The 25,347-nt window shown below is 41.1% G+C and overlaps 1 protein-coding gene across 7 annotated transcripts in view; it reads left to right on the top strand.

The window, feature by feature from the left end:
• The window catches only part of LOC121624492 (calcium-activated potassium channel subunit alpha-1), an 86,658-nt gene extending 62,307 nt beyond the window's left edge, over positions 1 to 24,351 (top strand). For 3 of the 7 annotated variants that reach the window (XM_041962169.1, XM_041962170.1, XM_041962173.1), the window contains exons 19-29: positions 2,324 to 2,356; positions 6,055 to 6,148; positions 11,761 to 11,884; positions 12,240 to 12,464; positions 12,702 to 12,894; positions 13,823 to 13,936; positions 15,252 to 15,382; positions 16,117 to 16,311; positions 17,065 to 17,183; positions 17,290 to 17,511; positions 22,053 to 24,351. In XM_041962169.1, coding sequence (XP_041818103.1) covers positions 2,324 to 2,356; positions 6,055 to 6,148; positions 11,761 to 11,884; positions 12,240 to 12,464; positions 12,702 to 12,894; positions 13,823 to 13,936; positions 15,252 to 15,382; positions 16,117 to 16,311; positions 17,065 to 17,183; positions 17,290 to 17,511; positions 22,053 to 22,074 — 1,472 coding nt within the window. In that variant the 3' untranslated portion in view covers positions 22,075 to 24,351. Of the gene's footprint in view, positions 1 to 2,323; positions 2,357 to 6,054; positions 6,149 to 11,760; positions 11,885 to 12,239; positions 12,465 to 12,701; positions 12,895 to 13,822; positions 13,937 to 15,251; positions 15,383 to 16,116; positions 16,312 to 17,064; positions 17,184 to 17,289; positions 17,512 to 18,016; positions 18,019 to 21,167; positions 21,197 to 22,052 lie in introns of all 7 variants that reach the window. The other 4 variants (XM_041962171.1, XM_041962172.1, XM_041962174.1 and 1 more) reach the window with 3 other exon arrangements.
• The last annotated feature ends 996 nt before the right edge of the window (positions 24,352 to 25,347 follow it).

The raw sequence follows: 25,347 nt of genomic DNA on the forward strand, positions 1-25,347 counted from the left end.
ATTTTTGCAGAGTGTGAAAACTAATTCTCCCCTGGAAAAAAAAAGCACGCTTCCCCCCTCCAGTGACCTCACCGACATATTTCCAAGAAATTAAAGCCGAAGCCATGAAAAATGTACAGCTGTGCATCCCCGCCGCAAATCTCCTGATGCACACTCAAACCTGGGAATCCTGGGGGAGAATTTGCATGCATTTCTTCAAATTATCTGTTTTGATAGGAGCGTACAAGTGCTATAATGATGTCACTGGAGAGGGTAACTTCATTTCAAGAATAACCCAAATAGCATTCACTTAATCCAAATATTTCACTACTGTACCCTCCAGAAATGGGTGAACAGGATAGGATTTGAGATATTTATATGTGTAAACGCCACTGACAATTAATTTAAAAAAAAAGGGCGGTTTTGAGAGCACCTGAGGGGATTTTCTGAGGGTAGCAGTACATAATGAGGTTAATGTACTGGTTTTATTAAATTAAGATCAAAAGCTTGAACCACCACTGGGGGTAAAATCTCCAAAACATATTCAGTACACAAACCAGTGCCAACATTCACTGCCAGCAGATAAGCTCTGGGTTTCTAGCTTTGAGGTTTTCAGTCTCATGATATTGATTGATTTGTACAATAAGGTGAACAGAATACAATGGAACAGAACTGGATTGCATTTGATTGCAAGAGGAATAAAAGACTGTAGAATTGTGCTGGATCGTATTTGATAATTGAGCTGCAGATGAATACTTAATTCAAGTGTGATTCCCCTTTAAAGCCAGAGGGCATGTTAAATTGTACTGATGTATCGCAGACGGCATGAAGAATGTGTCTCGAGTTTGCAGAGCGTTGATACAATTTGCTGGAAAACATTGTAGACTGTCATACAGTTTTAGTGAATGTTTCTTGATCAAGCACCATTCTGTGTATAGTTGAACGTCTCTGGGCATTTGCAACCCTCGACATGTCTTCCAGGGTTGTGTGCTGTGAGCATCGCCCGGCTAGCTAAGCTCAAGCAGAGCTCCGGAGTTGCTGTCGACACGGTGCGGGAGACGCGCGGAGCGAGGCCTTATACGGCCTGACATGGAAATTATGTTTGCATTTTCATTTTTGGAGTGCTACCGGTTGTCATGAAACTCAGCCTGACAGTTCCTAACCACCAGGCAGCCGAGTGCCCCCGCCCCTCTCCTCTCTCTCGTTGTGGGACAGATGCTAGCCTGTTAGTCCTGTGACTCTGCTCGCGCCCTCCGATTGCAGGCGACAGATGCCAGGACCAGCAAGGTCCCTGTTTGAACATTGCTGTCACTGTCCTGCCTTAAGCTCAATGCATGACCTTTATTATAAGCAAGGGGTTGAAATAAGGTACTAATGAGCACGTGTGGGACTCACGGCTCCAAAAAGTGACTCACAGAAAGTTCCATGTATCCGTGCAGGTTGTGTCCGGCAGTGTGGAGAAATGGGAAACAGATTTTGGGAAAGAAGAGGGAAAAAAATAAACATAATACTATTGATTTAAGAACAAGAACACACACGCAGTATTGCCACATAGTGACTAAATGTTCAAGCAGTGCTACACAGTAAACATAAGTTCTTTTCTTGTCAAAAGACATCTAGACAAGTTAAAACCAGGCTCAATTTGGTCTACATTGCTGACGTCAAGGTTAAACAGCATTTTAATGAATACAATTCATTGTGTGCTGTGCTAAGGAGCTGCTTCATATTGACATATAGTCATATAATGTTGGGCTGAAATGAACAAAATGTGCAAAATTTTGATTTGATCCATTCATTTTTTCAAGCAAAACCATCAAATATCCTCTACTATCTGAAAGTAAATCAGTAATATTTGTGTTCTAAATTGTTGATTGGACAAAACAAGCTGTTTGAAGATGTCAGCTTTGGGCTTTAGGAAATTGTAACAAGCCTTTTTCACTGTTTTCTAAGCCAAATGATTAATTGATGCAGGCCTAAACCTCACTGCTCAAATGTAGCCCAGGTTCAACCTCGACACCTGGTCCTCTTTTGACTTGCAAATCACCAAATCAGCACTTACTGGAACACATCAGACATGACTGATTCAGCAGGTGACCTCCTCCACACACTGACAACGATCCACTGTTCAAGCTTACAGACCACATGGCTGAAAATCATATTCCTAACTGACCCGTGTTTTATTTCTCATTGCTTTGTCCGTGTTGTCTTCAAGGCACCTCTCTTTTAATAATGTGCCTTAAAGAGAAATCTCTCAGCCTTCAGTTCCCAGCTGTCATTTATAATTTGCTTTCATTACAACCTGTTCTTCCCTGTAACCTCTCATCTGTCTCTGCATTTTCCTCAGCTAAAAATAGCTATAATGGATATATCAAATCAAGTAAGTTTTGATTTCCATTCTCTCTCGTTTGTCTTTTTTTTTTCCTCTAACCCTTCCACTTGTGCGTTGTCAGCTATCACCACTTGAACTGTCTCTAACCTGCTGTATTTCACTGTTTGCTGCTCATCGCTCTATCCGGTCTACCATCATCCATCATTATATTTTCTATGCAAAGCGTTAGGAAAATTGTTTCTGAGTGGTTTGTGTTGGGTATCGGTTACAGCTCAGCAGTAGATGGTGCTACTGCTGCGCTGTGCGTGGGGATGGATTAATCCAGTGTGCAGCACATATGCAACAGTGAAACATCTAAAGTCAACGTATGCAAGAATTTCTAATGGAGATCCAGACAGGAGGCATCAAAAAAGAGTTAGTCTAATATTTTCTCAGCTCTTGTGTGTGTGTGTGTGTGTGTGTGTGAACCATGTGGGCCGTCCACGTTAACAGGATCTGTGACAGGCAGCAAATCTGCCACAACGTGTTGTCCTGGAGAAGTGCTGTGCATGTTTGACATGGGGCAGATGAATAGTGGAGGTCTGGAGCAGAGAGGATAATCTGCCAGACAGCTGACTGTTGAAATAATCATCTCTATTCTCCAGTTTTAGCTCCTAGCCATTTTTTTTAGAGTAAGGGGAACACTTTTCCTCTGCTTCCTTTTGTCTGTTTTATCATGTTATCTTTACCAGTTTTACCTCTTGTGGAGCTGTAAGCTTTCACATTTCAGATAGTCAAGTGGATACTGACTCACTCCTCCCTCATCAGGGATAAACTGCACACAGCAGCTAGTGGTTGTTAATGCACATTGTCACCTCCTTGTTCTTAAGACATAACAATCGCTGGAACACCTGAAAGCGTATTTATTAATTCATGTTTATTATGAATATCAAAGCGAATGTCAAATCCAGCATTTCATTGGTGGCTATGCCAAGTGGTTAAGTGGTGTTTAATAAAAATGAGGTTTTTTAATTATTCAGCTATTAGCATTCTTGTGCCAGAAAGAATTACCCCCCAAAACCAGTGATTCCGCTTTCATTATGATAAGAGTCACAAGATGTTTTATTAACATACACACTGCAGGTCTTACTGAAGTCAGTTCAGATCAAATCCTATCGTGTGGAGAATGTGAAGACTTAAAGGGTCGGTCCACCTAAATCGCAAAGCAAGCATTTTATAACTTCACATCTGCACATGTATGTTGTTTCAGTTTTATGAGATCTCCAACTAACACACTGAATCACAAAATCTGATATAAAAAGAATTAACAGCAATGTGTCTATCCATAAATAATGTCCTTGCTACTCTGGATAAACTATAAACACACTGTGAACAGTTTTCATAATGACTATTTCTTCAGAAGAAGGTAGCTCCAATGAAAACTGCTGACATGAGGCCTGTCCACATTTTGAAGTATCGCATTAGAAAAGGTTGACTGAAAAGACAAAATAAGAAAAAAAAAAGCATTATTCCACCCACTTGAGGTTGAGTCAATGCGCTTAATGGGAGACGGAAAACGGCTTTTTCGAATAACTTGCGACACATGACTGATCAGCTGTTCCCGCACATTAAAACGTTTCCTCATCGCTTCACATGCATCTGCCGTAACTGCGTAACCTTCCTCACTTTCATACATGAAACAAACAGAAATGTCATATATTGCCTTGCTGCACCCTCTTCTTCTGCAATGGTCTGACGGTTTTCCAACAGGATGACTGGCGCCACCTACTGCTTATCTCAATGAACCAATAATAATAAACTAATAATCGCATTGTGGCAGAGGATGGAAACAAGCATGCGTTTGCATTTTCTTTTGCCAGTTTCCTTGAAATTTGGTTAAAATATGCGATACATTTGAATAAAAACACATTTTATGTTTATTTGTGATTTGGGTAAACTGACCCTTTAAAAAAAAAACCAAATAATCCATTCACTTGCATTGTACAAATCCTGATTTTGACTCCTCTTCATTTAGCAGTAAACGACGGTCCCCTAATCCAGTCGTCGACATATCAATACAAGTCAGCTAAACTGAACCACAACTCGACCGGCGAGGTCTGTAGGGGGCCCTGTAGCGGAGTCGCTGCTGTGTCTGTCCCTCTAGTAAACAACCGCAAGGGAAGCCTGCTGCTCCCCGCGGGGCCCTCTGCTCTGAGACTGAGCTTCATGGGCTCTGGGGACCTGGGCCAGGTGGGGCGGCTACCAGGGGTGGCAGAAGAGGCCAGCCGGCTCCAGCGGGCACGTAGCCTTCCGGTGAAATACAGATACCACCCCAGTCAATCCAATCACGCCACACTCAGTCACAGGCACTGTAAGGGCCAGCCCCCCCCCCCCCCCCCCCCCCCTTGGCGTGTTTGGCAGGCCTGAACTCAACAACAGCACAACCAAAGCATGTGCTTGCCAGGCTGGAGTGGTTGCATGTGTAGCATTCCTTACTAATGACCCAGTGTGTGCAGCTGTCAGCTGTGAAACATTAAATATTGAACAGGCCGAGCAAGATGTGAAGGGCCAGTGTGTTGGAGCATCCCTCTCCACTGGAACCCCCCCACACTTCAACATTTTCCATTATGGTGTCACTCTTGGACATGCTAGCAATGCTTGAAATCCTGCGTTCACTTTCAGAGGAGCATGATCTTTGAGACTTTTTTTTTTTTTTTTTTAGTTTTGACGACAGCTCTTTTAAGTTTCTTCGTTCAAAAAAGCGCCGTTGACAGCTTGAACCGTCATTAAAAGACACTCAAGCGTATTTTCCATGACCTGTAACAAGCTCTTCCCACTATAAACAATGGCTGTTAAAATGCAATTAGCGAAAACACATTTTTTGCTGCTTGTGTTTATTTTACCAGCAACTTCCACAGAGTTGTTTTCTTCAGCCGTGATATTGGCTCGTGCAAATATTTTCCTGATTACTTTACTCCAGGGTAAAACTTGTAATTCGTTCCCTATGAAGAGCTCTGTGCAGTTTCTTGTAGTGATAAAGACAATGTCCATGGGGCATCTCAGCTGTACATAAATCACTCTGGCACGAGGACCAAGCTAATTATATGAGCCAAGAGCGTCACTCCCAAGATGAAGAAAGACCAGCAATCCAGACTGGATTCAGTATTGGCACAAAAGCGGCCTTATTTATAATATTGGATGCTTGATGTTTATAGGTTATTGCCTTAATTAAATAAGAATGTGAGTGATTAGCATGGCAAAAAGAGAAGCTATCCAAGTCAGGTCTGAGGAAATTCGTACTAACAAGGGATTAAAAAAAATTAAGTATCCTAATACCCTTTGATGTATTTGTGGTACTACATTATCTGAATTCTAAACTTGTTGACATGTGGATTACACCAATGCTCTGGTTTAGAGTGCGGTGAATAAAACCTCACAGATTAGACATTAGCAGTTGGCATGATGGTTGATGATGGCAGTATTGCATGTTTGCATCTTCATACACAATCATGCAAATGTTGTGCTAATGCATCCTGTTGTCGTCGTGCGAACATTGGACTGTTTTCCGTTGCACACGTATTAAAGTGTCCTGTCCACTCCATCTTGTTCACCCAACCTCTCTCTCCACTGTGTCTCTGTAACCGTATTATCTCTTTGAATTCACTGACCTCAGATCCTGCTGTCTTGTTCTTTTGCTGTCACTGATGTTTGGTTTTTTGCGTGTCTTCTGATAATTCGTTCCCTCATACTGTTGCTGTTTCTTGTAGTTGAAGAGGACCAACAGTCGGCGTTATCGCCTAAAAAAAAGCAACGTAACGGAGGCATGAGAAATTCTCCAAACTCCTCGCCCAAGATCATGAGGTAGGACAACAATGATGATTTTTCTGCTTTGTCTGTTCAAAATATGTTCACCAGAGGGTGCTGACAAGTTTGTTTTTTAACTGTAAAATGTACCACTCAGTACATTAAAAACAGTCTTTACTAACCAAACTTAAACTTAATCAGCTGATTTTTAGGCCACTTGGGGGCAGCAACAAGCTGTAAACACATCACATATTATTGAACGAGATAACAAACAGGTGCTTATGTATATGCACATCCAACACATACGGAGCAACATTATCATACATTTTGAGTCATGTTTCTGTTCCCCCAGTGTCCAAAATTCATTCTTTTGGCTCCGTTTTTGGTCTCCACCAACTCCTCATGGAAGTAGCTAACTTTTTCGCTGCCAAATGCTCCATCATGTCCACCAGCGTGTCACTAATTTCATCTGTCTGCTGTTTGGTGTTCACAGTAAATGCTGTGATTTGAAACAAGGTTGATACGAGCGGCGAGAGTGACCCAAAACAGTAAAGCTGCGAGCCATAAAACCAAAACAATGAGCTGAAAAACGCTAAACTGATGCGCAGAGCTGAGAGGAACTGCAGAGTTTGGTAATAATTCTCTGTGGGTTCATCACTATGGGCGATTCCTTTAACATTACACAGTCATTTGATTTACAGTTGATAAGAAAAGATTGTTAAGTGCTGCTTTACAGGTCATCAAAAATGTTTTTCATTATGTGTTTATGTTAAAAGCAAATACCTGCATGACAGTTTTTGTATTTTTAAAACTCTCAAACGTTGATATTGATGTCAATCTCAAAAGTCCAGCGTTGGTCGGGCTCAGCAGGATGTATCGTGGAAAACATCTTAAAGAAAATGTTTGCGTGCTCCTGTTTTCATGGCAAACATGTCAGACTTGCAGAAGGTTTCAAGTGACAACCACAGACTGCAGCTCTTAAACAGGCCTGGCACTAATGACAGCACCAGCTAGTCAGAGAGGCTCTAAAGGATAGATAGCCCAAGGCTATTCATCTATTGTTGGATCCCTCTGAGCTCTTTTCAGCACGTAAGGCCACAGATGATATGTATCATCACAATGAAAGGCGAATTCAAATGCTACCTTGCTTTTATCTTGTCCCGTAAAATTAAATCGCCGCTTATTGATTTTGACTGGAGATAACGCTGTTATTCAACAAGAGGCCATTACAGGGATGATAATAGTAATAGTCATTGTCATTAAGTGCCGTGTTGTAAGGAGGCAAGGCAACAAGGGAAGTCCTGCAGCCTGACGTATACAAAGTGGAATTGTACAGATGAAATTGAATTAAAACTGACAGATGACTTTATGTTCCCACTGCTAATATGGCTGCTATTCATTTGACATTTAGAAATGAAATCCACAGATACACATATTGTTTAATACTATGACATACAATGGAGATCAGCGATAGTAGAATAGTTATAAAAATGATTTGGTATTATATCTAAAAGGAGCGTTTATATGCATAATTCAGCATTTTCCTTTGATCTATGGCCTGTGATTTTTTCAGGTGGGCGTTTGCCCTTCTCTGATTGTTTGATTTAGTTCAAAGTGGTGTCAAAGTTGAATCGCTCCAGGTGATTTCCAGACTCTTGGGTAACAAAGGCAGGTTTTTCTAATGCTATAGCCATCAGCTAAATATCAGCCCACCAAACCAATCTACTTGTCATGCTAATACACTCCACAGTACAGGTGGATGTGTTATTTCATCCAGCGTGTCTGCTGCCTACACGCTGGAGAGGGAATCGCTGCGGTAGCCTAAGGGATACTTCATTGCAACAAGCGAGGAAAAAAACATCTTGCTGTATACTATATCAAATGTGTTTTTACAGGACCTGCGGCCTCAAGGCCTTTGTAAATAAGTAATGATCAACAGATTGGCTGTGGGTTTTGAAGAGCAAGCCTTTGTCAGTTTGCATGATGGGGAGGATTTTCAAAGACTTTGCCTGTCCTCGCTGCTTGTGCACACTTACAGTCAGCTAGTGCAGTGAGTCTGAAATAGAAAATTTACATAATATGCATGTTTAGCTTCTACTTTATGTCTCTCTCAGCTGTCACCACGCTCCTCTGGAAGACACCTGGCTTTATGTTTCGCGGTCATGACGTGTGAAGTCTTGTCAAACGTGTCATCTTACCACTAAAGCAGTGAATTATGCTGCTGATCATTCTGAATGTTTCGAAGTGCGCTCACGGAGACGACACCCGCAGACGCCTCTACTCCGCGTAATGAAACGAACCGCACAAAAGAAGGAAGCAATCAGCCGTGGAAGCGGAGCTGTCTCCTGTTTCCAGATGTATCAGCAAACTAACGCGTCCAGTCTGAAACTAAGCAACGACGACCTCGCTGAAATTAACACCATTTCCACAGGCTCCTTGATGGGTCATAAGACACATCTAATTGTGGGATGTCACAACGCGTTCGGTCACATCGGACTGCGCCGTGACATACACGTCATGTCTGCTACAGCACTGCTGAGGCAATTGGCAGTGCAGGGTAGTGACAAGCCGTCATGGCTGACAGTGAGCGATAGCTATCCTGGCAGAGCTCTGCCTCACCAGTCATCTCCACAAGGACAAACTGAAGTGACAGGAGCTCCACCGAGCGAGTGCTGAAACATTCGACTTCTGATGAAATATTTAGCCGAGGTGTAAAACCACTAAATGCTTTCACTCTTATTAGGACTTGAATTTAAGACTCGAGCACAAGCCGATGAAGCAGAGCACCGCCAGAGTTATAGAAGATGACTGTCATGGATAAATAGCGCTGAATTTATGGATTTGTTGATTCACAGGAGATTTATGAACATCACTTCTCATGCAAAGATATGAAACATTTTCTGGTTCCAGCTCGTGAAATGTGAGAACCGGCGGCTTTATTCTGTTTTTATATCATTTTAAATTGAATATGTTTGGGTTTATACTGTCGGTCGAATGAAAAAAAAAAATCTTGAGATGCCACCTTGAGCTCTGAGGAAGTTTAGTGAGTTATTTTCACAACTTTCTGACATTTCATAGACTATTAATCCTAAAATAAACCAATTAACTGTAAAACATAATCAGCAAATGAATCAATCATTTAAGCTATCGTTAAAGTTAATCCCTGCGTGGAGAGCTTTCAGTGTCTCTCAGTTTTTCCAGCAGTTTTGTGAGAATCTAGGTGATATTTTCTCACGAGCCTTTGCTCTTACATTTTCAAGTTCTGGTATTTTCATAATGATATTTTACATGCTTTCACCCACATAATTTAATATGCGCACACGCTCTGTCCAAATTAGAATTTCTTTGACAGATGAGATCCTAAGAGGCAGAAAGTGGCAGAAAAGACATTTCCTCCTCCGACTCCTTCCATTTTTGAAAGGACATCCAGGTCTTGCCTAGGGGTATAGAAGCCCAAGGCGGGCTTTTTTGGCTTCAGTCTCTCGGAGCCCGAGGGATGGAGGTTTCGGCTGACACTTTCATGCATACTTAACATGTTACTTTAAGTGGCATTCTTTTAAGTACTCACGTGGATTAAAGAGATGCTCTTCTTACAAGGAGATGACTTGAAGTATTTAAAAGGTTTTGGACGGAGACAGAAGTCTTCTGTCTGAGTCTCAGATGATGACATCGCCAGCTCTGATCTGACTCTGACAAAGTCCAGTAGGTGGAAATAAAGTTGTTTTGGGCAGCACACGGCCTCCGTAGAAGCACTGTTGCCACTGTAGCTGATGGTGTTCGACCACATCGGCTGGGTAGGACTTTACTTTATTCAGTCTCCATGTTCTCCTTTAGTCTGTGTGGGACTCTACCAATAGCCCAAAGACATACAGGTGAACCGGAAACTGTAAAAATTCAGTATTATCGTAAATTGATGTGATTTCACTAGATGATGTTGTCCAAATCAGTGATTCCAAGTGGATTGTAATCAAAAATTGGGATTAGTAAAGCTTAATTGATCGTAGTCATTAAGTTTTTGTTTTATATGTGTTTATAAGAGTTTGCATTGCACTGAGTATCACATTATTTAATTTGATTTTGCACACGTACACAATATATAAATATCAGAAAAATATCTATATTAATCATGAAAGTAATTCCAGCTCTATTGCATCGTCGTACCTGCCCGTAGGTGTAGATGTGTTCTTCTCTCTGCTCTCTGTATTTGCTCTGTGGTAGACTGGGGACCTGTTCAGCATATGCTCTGCCTCTCTCATAATGCATGCTGGGATAGACTGCAGCCCCAGAACAGTGACAGACAGATTAGACCTGGATAAATGGGTAATTGTTACAGTGGAGCTGCAGGAACTTTACTTAAAGACAGCATGGAGCTCCACTTTTAGGCTAAAAGGCAGGTAAATGTAAATGCTTCAGAAAGTATGGCTCAGAACAATGGCCTCATATATAAAACGTGTTGAGAAAAAGTTACATCTCAAACGGAAATTGTTCTTTTTCATGAGGATGGGAGTGACTGACGTTTGGTATGAATGTGTACCATTTCTGCTAAGAGCAAGAAATGAGATATGATTTTCATACATGTACATGTTTTATTTAACTGCATTTGTTTGTCGTCTGTTTGTTTACAGATTAATCTGTATGTTTTTGGTAACCCAAGTATCTTAAATTTGAATATATCTCTAGGAACTGTGTCCAGAGATCATACCACTCTGACCAGAGCAAAGCGTGTTACAAACCGCAGGAACTCATGCTGGGAGACCACTTCAGTGGTCAGTGCTGGGGAGGATGAAGCTCACCACTGCGTTCAGTGAAATTAGTTTATGTAGTTCTGATGCTCTGTTTAAACATTAATGCCCATCACTTTGAAAAGCAAATATGATTGGGCAAATTGCTGAAATATTTAAAGTCTGGTCTGTTAAAGCTTTTACCACGCAGCGCACTACGTCAAAAGCTGTATGCAGTAAGGGGGCGTAATTGCATCTCCGTGCTCGTGCCAGTCAGCGCAGTGTGTTGCTGCCATCTCCTTCCGCCTGGCTGCCGCTGCTGATGTCACTCTGCTTGATGACATGGCAGTTTTGTTGGCATTTCTACAGATGGCCTCTGACAGGAATGAGCAAAGGGGGGAAAAGGAAGAAAGCTACTTTTTGAGTACAACTGATTTGTTTGGAGATCCCTAAATATTCTGTCTATTGATAAATGTTTTTGACGATGAAAAATCTGTCTAACTTTTGTTTTTCTTTTTTAGTCATTATTATAATTTCTTTAGCTCAATTTATTGTAAGGTATTTAATTTTTGCACTTTTTAATTGAGTTTACTCATCTTATTATTGTAACTTGTATCTTAAAATGTTTTAATCTTATCAAGGATACACCAGAACAGACACAAAACAAAAAACAGGCAATATACTGTATAAATAAAATATAAAATAAATTTAATATATAACATCCAGAACAGCACAAGCCATGCATACAGAGATATCAGCCTAAGCACCGACAGCCCAACGATTCTGTCTCCAGGTCTTCCAAAGTGGATTTAAAAGCATTCTTTTCTCAGGATTATCGTATTATGATTTTGCTTTATTAGTCAAAAGCCAAGAGCGAGCTCATTTAATCCACATTTACAGTGTCTGATGAGATTTCATTCCCTCCCTCCCGTCTTTTTGTTTGATTAGACATGACCCGCTCCTCATCCCAGGGAACGAGCAGATTGAGAGCATGGATGAGAACGTAAAGAAATACGACTCCACGGGGATGTTTCACTGGTGCCCGTCCAAAGACATCGAGAAGGTCATCTTGGTGGGTTCTGCTCCTTTACTCGGCACACGTCATTTGTCCCCGACACTCTTCTCTCCGGTGACAGATGTGTCATGTCACAAAGCACCATCAGAGGTTGACAGGGCACTTAAACACTCTGTAATGAGGTGTTTGACGTGTCATTTGCTATATGGGGGCCCTGTACATAGAACATTTCTTGTACTAATACATATGCCATTTTTCATATTACTTTCATAGTCTAATGCAGTCATGAACTGCATGATAGATTTTTCTGGGTGAACAGGCAACTGAAAAAAGAGAAAGCACTAACATTTGCTAGAAAAGGCATTTTGTGTCATAAACACTTTTTTTTTTTTTTTTTTTTAATCCTTCACAGACCCGGAGCGAGGCAGCCATGACAGTTCTCAGCGGTCATGTGGTCGTGTGCATATTTGGAGACGTGAAATCGGCGTTGATCGGCCTCCGAAACTTTGTCATGCCTCTGAGAGCGAGCAACTTTCACTACCATGAGCTGAAGCACATCGTGTTTGTCGGCTCCCTCGAGTATCTGAAGCGGGAGTGGGAGACTCTTCACAATTTTCCGAAAGTCTCCATTTTACCTGTGAGTACAGTAAAAAAAACAACCATGTCTCCTGAAAATACATCAATATGCAACAAATTAGCATTGCACGTATGCTGTATAGCAAACCTGATGCTAGCAGCTTGATTCTTAAGCATTTTGTCTTAGACAGGGTTGAGATAACAGGATGAGGACTGCAATTTGAAAGTCGCTACATTTTCATCTACCTCGTATCATATAGGTGAGATAACAAATTGTCTCCTTCGCTCCCTCTCAAAGGGCACACCGTTGAGTCGGGCAGATCTGAGGGCTGTCAACATCAACCTCTGCGACATGTGTGTCATCCTGTCAGCCAATCAGAACAATATTGACGATGCATCACTGCAGGACAAAGAATGCATCTTGGCGTCACTCAACATCAAATCCATGCAGTTTGACGACAGCATCGGGGTCTTGCAGGCTAATTCCCAAGGTAAGGAGCGCCCTATCATAGTTCACTGCACCGCCTGGAAGGGACAGGGCCCTGGCACAGAGAATATCCCTCACTGGGTGCTGCCTGGCTGACCTGGTGTCACTGCGTTTGACAGTAAACCCTACTGACTATTCCTCAGGTTACTGTAACAACTGGTTTCTTCACAAACCTAATTGGTGGCAACAAGCACAGCGCTGCAACAAAAGCCTTACCTGACTTAACCATATTTACTTTTCAGTATATGCAACTACTGTGTAAAATATATATATATATACTGTGTATAATTTATGAATATTGCATGTCACAGATCTCAAAACAGCGACTGAAGCACTCAGTTAGCTTGAGATGGCCTTCAGTAATGGTCAGTCTTTGGTACTGAGAGAAATGCTTTTAGAAACCTTTTGACCTGAGGAGGGAGGAAAAAAAAAAACCCTGCCAATTTCATTATTTCTCTAATACATGTATGACCTCGCATTTGCCTTAGTCAGCAGTAAGTGACGGATGTCAAAACACGGCCTATGTATAATACATACAGCATCACTGATTTAATGTGCTTACTTGTCAGTCTGAGGAAAGCAAGGAATGTCAAGTCAATCTGAATTCAATCTTGCGTCACTTATTTTCTATTTCATGGCTCCATACTGTACATGCTTTTGTGGGTGTGCGTAAAAGGTTTCCGTCTCCGTGCACACACAATCTAAGGGAAACAAAATGAGCAGCATGTCACATCTATTATATATGTACTAATACTGGACTTTGTCAAGAACACAGTTACATCGCACTCAGCAACTTTATGCGTTAGCACTGGCTGGGAAAGATGAAACAGCCCCGGCGTTTCAGTTCTGCTGATATGCTTCTTCGCAGCCTCTGATGAAAAATAAATATTTCATTAACAGATGTGCTTTATGTTATGTGTGTGTCCATTTAGGCTTCACGCCACCAGGGATGGATAGATCGTCTCCTGAAAACAGCCCAGTCCACGGATTAGTGAGGCAGACTTCTGTCACCACTGGAGCAAATATTCCCATCATAACAGAGCTAGGTATGCTGGCTGCTGTATATTTGTGTCACTTGATTGATATGCTAGCTCCAGTGTTGCATGTTTTTTTTTTTCAGTTAAGTAGTTGTTAACAGATCTGAAAACACAATTTCTGCAATTAGATGCTGTCAACACTTGATTAACGCACTAAAAGTGGAGTATTTATGTTTTTCTTTTCTTGTCCCTTGTTGACATGCTCCAGTAACTGTTTTTCCTCAACACTTGTCTAGCACCATTAGCAAAGCCAGGCAAAAAACTGCCTGTGATTTCATTCAGTCAGGATAAAAGCAGTGGGACCAGCATACAAATGATAACTGAGCTGGGTAAGAAGTGCCTCTGTCCTGTACTGCAGTGTTGTAACTGCTGCTGCCTCCATATCAGCTTTCTTTTGATTTCTCTCGCTGCACAAGAGGCTCAGTCCATTCCCATGGCATCACTTTGAGCACATTTTACCCTTGGTTCTGGTCGAAATTGCCTGTCTTGTTTTGGCCCCTTATCTCAAAGCAAAATTTTTCCCTTTTATTTTTCTAAGAATTGCAAGGCCTTTGATCCCTCAGAAGTCCTTGTGGCTGTTTTCATAGCATCTTCTGTCGGATCACATTCTCTGGCCCGTGCCCGTCTTTCATCTCAGCCCCGTCGATATGACTGACATTTATTTCTGTCCTCACAGAAGTAGCGCTTCTCCAACTAAATTTTACATCATTACTTTCTTCCAGCTACTGCATGTGTTTTTGTGCTCAAATACATCTTCAAAGAAGGTTCTGGGGCAATGAGATACTTTCATTTGTTTTGACGTGCAAGTGCAAGTAATTGGAAGTTCTGTCTTGGATTTGCAAGACAAACAATGGCATATTGGTGTTACTGATATTAACTTCAGGAGGACTTTGAATCAAGGCCTGGAGCTTTGACAATATGCATGGTGTCATGAGTGTGCATGAATGGCCTGGATATGGAATGTGGCAGGGGCAAATTGGCCACAAGGCCGAACACAAATACCAGACACGATTTCATTTCAGCCGCTTAAAAGAAGCCATGATTTTATTTTAATTTGGAAAGAGGAAATTAAGTAGAATTTGTCAAACCATACACAGATTTCTAATACAGTCCATATCTGCAGCCACTGGTTGTTGTGCACAACCACTCTTCTTTTCTGCCCTCCCCGTCACGTGAATCGAGTATTTGCCTGATGTATGCTTAAGCACACAGTCCATGCTTTTTCAAATCACAAAACGTTTCCATGAGATCTGGTTTTGTGGTGCAGAAGATGAACATGAAGAATTTATAATAAGCAATGAAATCTACATGTTTACCCCCGTAGTGAATGACTCGAACGTTCAGTTTCTGGACCAGGACGATGATGACGACCCAGACACGGAGTTATACCTCACTCAGCCTTTTGCCTGTGGGACGGCCTTCGCAGTCAGTGTGCTGGATTCCTTAATGAGTGCTGTAAGTCATGGTGCACTGACTTATAATATCTGGTGTGAAATATGCAAAGAAATCTTGTGTTTTGATATGAGGACAGGTGTCAGAATACCTCTTCCCCCTCCAAAAAATGTGGGCACTCTCTGCTCACGTTAAAACAATACACGACAAGACTGGAACTTGTACTCGGCATGATGGCTTCACTTGTCTGCCTTTCAGTTTGAGGGAGGTTAGAACAAAGCTGCCTTCAAGTGCGCTCCAGTCTAGACAAAGGTAATGCTACCTAATGGACAGCCCTCATCCATCATTTTAGTCAATAGCGCTGTCAGCAGCCGAGGGAGATGTCACCGTGCTGTACAAGCAGAGGGAGACAAGAGACTGCAGTGTAACGAGAAGGGGAAGACATTTGGGCTTGTTAGGATCAACAAAGCAGAAACTTCACTGGGAAAGTGCATCTGCAGGTTTAACATGCAGTTTATAAAACAGATTTTTTTTCACAAAATTGTGAGTTATTTAGCTCTAAGAAATGCCTGGACAGCACGAATGTGCGGACTTCCTTTGCCTCTCTTTGATGGAGTGAGCGTAATCTTCAGTAATTTGATTCTCCTGTCTTTTCACTCAGTGTGCAAAGCAATGTGACCCAACAGAGCAGGGCGAGATAGCACCATTCGGCCTAGCTGGCACTCCGAGGAGGTTCAGTTGTGACTTTGATAGCGTTTGCTTAAGGATTTACCCCCTCTCTACCTTCATTCCTTCAGACATACTTCAATGATAATATCCTCACCTTAATCCGGACGCTGGTAACAGGCGGGGCGACGCCAGAGCTGGAGGGGCTGCTGGCAGAGGAGAATGCTTTACGGGGCGGCTACAGCACGCCGCAGACCCTGGCGAACAGGGACAGGTGTCGCGTGGCACAGCTGGCCTTGTACGACGGGCCCTTTGCCGACCTCGGGGTAAGTGACTGATCTTGTCACCCGGGGGCTAAGCACATCTTTGTCTGATTGGGTTGTGGGAGCTGACTTTAGTGACAGGATTCAGACTAAAAGGGACGGCTGTGATCCAGAGTTGAAATGAGTAACAGGGATTGTATGTCCAAAAATAGGTGAGTTCTGTGACAATGAAACTCACAGTTTTAATCCACTCCAGTCATCCTCAAATAAGTCTTTCTAGGAAACAAAAATCACAGCAGTTAGATTTAGTAATCATACATTCAGACAGTATGAGATGGCAGCTATGTAGTTATGGACTGCAAAGAGACGGAAAAAAGCTAATGTCGCTAACAGGGCAATAAGTTAACGCAGTTCATTCAAGACCACCGAGTCCTGTCTCTAAACCACGCTCTTGTGGCGCAGTTTATGCTCAGACAGAGGACGATTAAGTATAACTGGATGGTGCAACACAGCTAATAAGCTAAAATAGCTTCCTCCATCTTGGATTTTCTAGCTCTTTGTTATTCCTGCACGAGTCAGATGGTACTGAAATGAATTGCACTGCGAAATGTTATCGTTTTGAATGCTGGTGTGGCAAAGGCTCTCGGGTTGACTGATTGATGTGCATCACTGTCTGTATCAGTATATTTAGTCCATGTAAATGATTATTTTGATGCATTTTTATGTCATATTTTATATGTATTTTTAGTTTTGCATTTGTTAAAATATAGACTATGTACGATACAGTTTTTCTTTGTTTGTGTCACTGTCTTACAGGATGGTGGTTGTTATGGTGACCTGTTTTGTAAAGCCCTGAAAACATACAACATGCTGTGCTTTGGCATCTATCGGTTACGAGACGCACATCTTAACAGTCAAAGCCAGTGTACCAAACGGTGAGTGCAGACCTTATGTGTCCTTACACTGCAAAAGGCTTAAAAACTCCCCTTAACCTCCACTAAATTTAGAGCCGGCCTCCCATCTGCTCCCTCTCTCCTCCAGGTACGTCATAACCAATCCACCGTACGCGTTTGAGCTGGTGCCCTCGGACCTGATATTCTGCCTGATGCAGTTTGACCACAACGCTGGCCAGTCTCGAACCAGCCTCTCCCACTCTTCACATTCGTCCCATTCCTCCAGCAAAAAGAGCTCCTCCGTCCACTCTATCCCAACCACCAACCGCACCAACCGCAACAAAAGCAGGGACTCTCGAGACAAACAAAAGTATGTGCCCCTCTAAAGCTCTCTGACTGTCTTTGTCCGTGAACAGTGCCTGCCAGCAGTTGCTGTCCTGTGTGTCCTTTTGCAGGGTCCAGACAGACTGTAACATGTCTGGGTGTCCATGTGTGTATGTTTGTCTGAATGTGTATGTATGTTACTTGTATGTCTTAGTTTGCATCCAACGACCTCATGCAGTACAGAACAGTGTGGTTTGCCCCTTGACCAGGGCCGCCTCATTGTATGGGGCAAAGTACCAAAAAGGGCTTCTGTCTTTCCTTGGGGCTGCAATACAGTGAGCTTTTTTTCGTGTGTGTTATTTTCTGTCCACGCCGTGGTTGTTACGGTGGTTCTGAATTTTTCCATCCTTGTACATTTTTATGCAAAGAGCTACAGTAAACCCTCTCCAGGGCTGTAAGTAATTCTATCATTCAAAAGGACATTCTGCAATTATCTGAATCAACGGATGACATTTTGTTTACATTACACTTTGAGACACTTACACATTAAGAAGTGAGATAAATCCTCTTAGTGTCCAATTCACTACTGACTTTGTTTTGAACCAAGTTTTATTGAATGTAGTTTAAAGGATCATTTGAGTTATTCAGCTTCATTGCTGATTTCACTATTGTGCTCTTACTTGCACACACAGGTGAGATAATGACTGTTGGTTAGAATATGAAGGACAGGCCCTTGTAGCAAAAAACAAACAAAAAAAATTAAAATTAAATATGTGTGATATTGGCCAACAAATAATAATAATACACAGTACAACAGAACATGTCCCCTCAGAGTTGGTGCTGCCAATTCAAACTGCAGAGTTGGCAAAAATGTCAAGACCTTTAGTTTTACTTATACTGTGTTTATTGTTCACTCTCACCTCTGTGATAAAGGTCACTGGGTCTCTCCATCTTACAGCATTCCAGGTTTTGCTCTGTTTTCAGCCTTCTTATTTATTTTGTTTAAACTAAAGCTGGATCTTATTGTACTTGTACTGCACTTTAGTTAAAACACGATTCCAGAAAAGCTGGGACGCTGTGTAAATGATAAATAAAGTCTTGTGGTGAACCAACTGAGCCTTTCCAGGATGCCCCTTTCATACCCAATCATGATGCTATCACCTGTTACCAATCAACCTGTTTACCTTTGGAATGATCCAAACAGGTGTTTTTGGAGCGTTCCACAACTTTCCCAGTCTTTAGTTGCTCTTGTCACAACTTCTTTCAACCATGTTACTGCTCCAAATTCAGAATCAGCAGATATTTACAAAAATCAATGAAGCGGATGAGGTCACACATAAAATAAATTGCACTGGTCTCAATTGAGTATATGTCAAAAATGATTCTAAAGTTCTCACATTCTGTTTTATTTATGTTTTACACAGCATCCCAATTGTTTTGGAATCAGGTTCATTCATATCTTTGAAGTTCATATTATGTCATGTCATGAAATACTGAGCACCATGCCCTCTTAATGCCTTTTGATTTCCATTAACATTCAAATGTTCTACTTAACTGTTATTTGCCACCATGAAGTATCAGTTATGTCAAGATATTGACAAGTAGAAGCTGTTAAGGTCATTAATAAAGTTACACCACCATTATAATTACATTGTCTTCACATGTGAATCACATTTCAGTGTTATTTTGTTAAACCTTTTTTACAAGACATTTTAGAGAAAGTTTGGCAACCTAACAACATGATTATTATTACTTTGTGGATTACCACTTACTACATTTTTACCAGAAACTGGTTAACACATTCTGCACAAGCTGTCCCAGTGTGTGCTGAAGGTCATGGTTCAAAGAAGCAAACAGAACTGCATCATCAACAAAAAGGCAGTTATCTAGTCCTGAAGTCACCAAAGCAGACAATCGCCACTCCCCAGCTGTGCCTATTGATTCTTTCCATGAAAACCCCAAACAAAATCCATAGCATGCCTCATCCTTGGTGGGACACAGAGCAGAACACATTTTCACTTACTGCCAAAAACATAGAAATGGCTTTCACTCCAGTTATACAAGGACTGAATGCCAAGCCAGAAAAGCTTCCTTTACCACTGGTGTACAACGGCGGGCTCTGTAACAAACACAGAAGACATTCTGGCCGTAACCCTAAACGGAGCCGTTTCTGCAATGGAGACTTTGGACATGACGTCCAACCTTCCTCTGGATGCAGTAAAGATTTCTCCAGTCAGACTTTGTGGAAAGGAAATTAAGCCAGATGTTCCCAGTTCACCATCACTTTGCATTTGGGTTGACCAGGTCTGTCTGGCAACCCCCCACATCCACCTCATAACCCTCAGTGGAAAGTGATGACCAGTGAACAACTCTGCTCCTCTCCTCACCTCAGTATCTAAGACAAGTGGATGATCGAGCGTTGTTCTAGAACCATGACCTATTACCACCCAATACTCAAACATGTTTTATTATGTACAGTTATGACTAGCATAGAGGTCCTACAACAAAGCGCTAACCGGGTTCAGATCAGCAGGCAGATCCTCCCAGGTTTCCAAACTGAGCTACTTGGCAAAATTCCTTCAGGTGGCACCCTACCTAGGACCCAAACCAGAGACTTAGAGAAGGCTGAAAATTCCAGTCTAACATTTGTTATACAGACACAAACACACAAAGAATAGTTTGAGCCTTCATCTTTGCAGAATGCAGTCATATAGAGGCAGCTGCCTCATTTCCTTGGAAAACTCCAACACAGCAGTGCTCAGATGGAGGTTCATGTGTATCACTAAGCCCACCTGGTGCCTCAAAACACCAACAACTCCAGAACAGAAGAGAATCCATCTGCTTTCCAGGAGCAAGGCATTTTGACTATGGTTGGCAATACAGCAACATGACAAATGCCATGCCATCACTCATTATACTGTACAAGGAGCCCAGAGAATACACAGTATTCCAGAGTGTGTCTGTCATTGTGTGCATTTTGATAAGACATATCTAAACATGTTTTATTGTTTACACATTTAGAGGATTTTGCAGAATTGGCACAGGTATGCATTCTCCAAGCACTTTTTTCATATAATATTCTTTCTATGGGAAAATATTCACTTTCAAATATTCTTTGATTCATTCAAAAGATGAATGAGCCCATGTTACATTTTCACAGCTGCTGAATGAATACTACAAGCATTATGGTTAGTAATCTGTGCCCATTTGAAATAAAAACCTTCAGCTGCACAAATACATTTACATTGCGCATTTTCTAGAAATTATTTTATTTCTACATGAAGTTGCTGAGCCCTCTTGTTTTGTGCTGATCAAAGTACATTATATAACACATTTGGTATGTTAACTGCATGCTGGCCATTGGGATCCGAATTACATCTGAAACATGGACAACATCATCCTTCCAATTGCTTTGGCAACAGGCATGGATTCAATATGGCTGCTTGACACATGCTACAGTGGCTAGATGCATAATAACTGCACTTGAAGATTTTCTGACATGATACATGTTCTGTTTTTCTTTATTTTCTGTTGAGCCGTTGGTCGCACCCTACTGTTTAACCTACTCTACATCCACATGTAATGAGAGCATCTGCTGTTTTTATACCTCTGATCACCATGCTGTGCAGTTTCTGTTATTAATGGTCACATTAGTATTTCCCATTTAGCTTACATTTAGTGTACTACTCTCTTTTTCCAAAGTGCAACAAGGATGAATAGAGTGGGCCAAGGTATGGAAGTGAATGATTATGCATGATGTTAAATAATGCATTGAACACGGTCATGTCCTTGCTGACATTTTGCCCTCTGAATGAAAGCCAAGTAGTTTAGTGTTTCCAAATGATTGCATCAGGCCCGCATGGTTATGACCTATGCAGTGCATCTCACTTTAGGTCTGTCTGTAGAATGCGTGATTGCAACTGAATGGTTTGATGCTACTTCACATTATTCTGTATCAAGTGATGTTTGATGTTTTATTATTGGCAACATGTATCTACTGGCATATGTGTTAATGCACTGTAGCACCACAGCCTTAAGTCATGTTGATGAAAATGCATGACCATGGGCATTGCCAAGTGGATGAATCACCAGCGATATAATGCGAGACTATCTAGTTCCTTCTATAAGAAAAGAAAAGTTGCATCAAGCCAAAAGCCTGAAGCCCCACAAAAAGATTAAAAACAAAAACTTTGACAGTATGAATTGTGAAGTTGAAAGTGTTAACTTCTAATTTGGTACAGGGACGTATGAAAACAGATTTTGTTTAACTGGTGATCTGCATGCCTGCTCACCCAACAAAACAGCATGAAAAACCTGAGATCAATGACATTCCAGAGGTGAAAACTGGGACTATGGGACATTGAGTGATACTTACCCTCCATTCAAAACCCCATCTTGGAGCATATTTTTATCATGTCAGAATTTCTTTCTACAAAAATCGTTTCTTTTATAATATGCAATGTCTTCCCAATGTTCTGTGTGCACTTGAAACACAAACAAACACTGAAATTGTGATTAACGTCCATGTGGCATTAACTGTCTCATGTCCCTCCTCTTTGTCTCTATATGATTTTGGCTCTTTCTCAGAAAAGACATGGTTTACAGATGAGCAAGAGAATACGCACCTGAGGACCATACAGATCAAGCCTGTAAATACTCTCGCCGTCAACCAAGTCAGTCAGTATAAATCCACAAGCAGCTTGATTCCACCCATCCGAGAAGCAGAAGACGAGTGCTGAGCTCCAGACCCGCACCGACACCTGAGCGCTCGGACTCCCAGAAGACTCAGCATGCAGGTGTCAGACCGTGACTCTGGGTTTCCTCTCATCTGCAAACACGAATCATCAGTTGACGTTAGAAGAGACGAACCACACTGCTTTGCTCTTTCACCTCTGCAGCAAGCTTATTGTACAAGCAGATTTACAATCGTACATGAAATACACATGAAGACAATCATAGTCAAATGTCGCAGCCACTCAAATATTAGTTTGTGCAGCTAATCTTTAGTGGTGACCAGACTCCATGATTTTTTTGTTGCATTTTGGGGAATGAGGGTCACTTGAAGTAAAACGGCAAATGGCTAAAGGAGGGGATTATTACAATAACTGGATCCAGTTTTGCAATTGTAAAAGTTGCCTTTTTAGCTGTTGATGAACAACTACTACTACTACTGCATTTACTTCACCCAGTGTTGCAGAGTTATTCTGTACAGTATGTTAAAAATGTGTATTTTACATCCAGCTGCGATCCCACCACAATGGCATTGTTAGTGACTGACTCTCAGTGATTCCTTTGCCATTTGGAGCTAATTCACAACATTTGTGACAGTTAAGATAGCCAGTGTCCATGTGTAAATGGCATTCGGCTCCAGCCTTATCTCTATCCAATTATATTTGTCTTATCTTTGCCTTTTTGAGTCGTTTGTTATAAATGTTTTCATGTTGCTGTTTGGTTGCAATGTCCAAAACCCCAGAAATCTTATTAAGTAAGGCTTTTAAGTATCTGCAGAGTTTCTCCAGGGCTAAAACATGAGGATTATGTTGTTTGTTTTTTTGCCAAAAGCCAAATATGATAGAGCTGTTTTGTTGTTTCGACACGAAAATACAAAAATCTCACTTAGTTTCTGATATAGTGACAGAGCTAAAGACAACAATAGACAGCAAAGCTACTGCCATATGTTAAGTCGAACATAAAAGCCACATATCGCATAAAGTGGGCATCTTCAAGTCCTCCTTTGGCTCTAAGCACTGCCTGACACAGGATTGTCTTGGAGGCCATTAAACGCTTGTATGTACTCCATGACCAATCTTAATGCCATAATCAGACACGTCCATGCTCTTTTGTAGAAACTTAAAAAACAGCTCTATCATAAAATGTGTTTTTGGCTATTTATGTTCTGATGGAATCTATTCTGCTGGCAAACCATCTTGGTATTTTCATGAAACAATTCCTGCACATCTAACGAAGCACCAATCATCAGTTTGTAAGCCCACGAGGCCAGAATGCAGAGCTAAGAGTGGTTATTAATCTTGTCTTATTTAAATAATGCAACATAGCTATAGCGGCACTGTTGTCACTTTACATCAGAATCGATGAAGGGGAAAGAAAGGTTTAAAACAACAACAACACAAGCAATCCATAAAATCCTTAATCCACAGTGGATGTGTCACAGTCTAGCCCAGGATTCATGTTGGATATGAAAAGAGAGAGGTTGTGACATTTTTACTGGCACAGAGAACATCCAAACCGTCCATTTTTCAGTGCCAGTAATGTGCCAGGCAGTGCTGAAGCCAACGGAGGACTCCAGAAGACCCACTGCTGCGAAAAGAGGCTTCTAGTTGAACTGGATTTAGGCAAAATGTATTTTTGCTATGAGACTGAGAAATGTACTTTTCTCTTTGCTTTCCATCTTGCCAGCTCAGAGACCATTGTTTTAAAAACTACTCTTTGAATTTTCTTAATACGAGGTTATAATTCCCTGGAGATAACTACAATTTTAGTTAATAATTTGAAGTCTTAAAACTATTTTTTAAATGGCCCATTGTCAATAGCAGAGCCTGATAGCAATTAATTTTTATGTACTCTTCAAAGAAATCTGTAAAGCTTAATGTAAAATATTTCTTTCTGGTGTGTTCTTGTTTGACAGATATTCTTGTTTTACAGTACCTGTGGGGTTGAGAGACATTCGACATTGCAGTCTAGTTTGTATTTTTTTGTGAATTTTCTTTTAGCACATCGACTTGTGGATACAATGACAGTGCTAAGTTGATATTTCTGACTATGTCATAATACCCAATAATAAATACAGTTTATTGTCTTGTACAAATAGGCTTGTACATAAATTGTACATGATTTCATTTTGTATTTTCACAAATTAAAAGCTGATGTATTGTGTTCTACAGAGTGTCCTGCCATTTATTTTCTCAAACCTTACTGGGAAGTTACTGTACCTGAATGGCTGATGTTTGGAAATGTGATGATGGCATAAGGCACTTTCTGATTGCCAGACTGATCATGTGACACAGGACACCTCGGTGCACTCTGTGGATAATGGCTGATAAAAAAAAAAAAAACTCTCCACCTTCTCGCCTTGGGGACAAAGGGGACCCGTCATGCTGCTTGTTAATGATTTTACACACCATGGCACTGTTGGAGACTGTCAGCATGCCAATAATATTTACAGACTCACACCTCTCAGAGAGGCCGCTGATTTTCCTGATCCTCCTGCCAGCAGCAGTGTCACCTTCCTAGTAAACAAACACATGTAGCCATCTCACCAGGAAACACTCAGACTACTGTATATAGCAACTATAAGGAAATCTGTATTAATTTGATGTATTTTAAATAAAGATTTTTCACTGAGCATAATTAGAAAAGAGTTCTGTCAAATGATGGAATTTGTCTCAATGATTAAGTTGAACTATCAACCAATATTGCATGAAGGCTCATAAAAGGACTGCAGAGTTAAACACTGATCTGTTTGAGAACTGAAATACAGGCAAAGATCAGATTGTCAGCTGTACAAATAGAAATAATCTAATTGGTTGAATGAAATCCCAACGATTACTAATGATTTTTTTTTTTTTTTTTTTAGCTCAGTAATAAATATTTAACTGCAACTCAGAGGAAAAACAAAGGAGGGACTTGATATAAAATCTAACTGGTGTCATCTAGCCATGAATTACATTTGTGCCTTCCTCAGTGATTCCCAACCAAACCCCAGGGGTACCTCTGGAAAGCTAATTTGAAAAAAAAAAAAAATTGAAAAAAAAAAAAGATTAATCGGATCGGAAAAATACACACACATACAAATATATCTGTGCCTCGGAGGAAAATGAACACATAAATTGGATCAAAAACTGATTTGATAATAACTTCAGGC

The sequence above is a fragment of the Chelmon rostratus genome, chromosome 21, assembly GCF_017976325.1.
Source record: "Chelmon rostratus isolate fCheRos1 chromosome 21, fCheRos1.pri, whole genome shotgun sequence".
In the NCBI taxonomy this organism is placed as follows: Eukaryota; Metazoa; Chordata; class Actinopteri; order Chaetodontiformes; family Chaetodontidae; genus Chelmon; species Chelmon rostratus.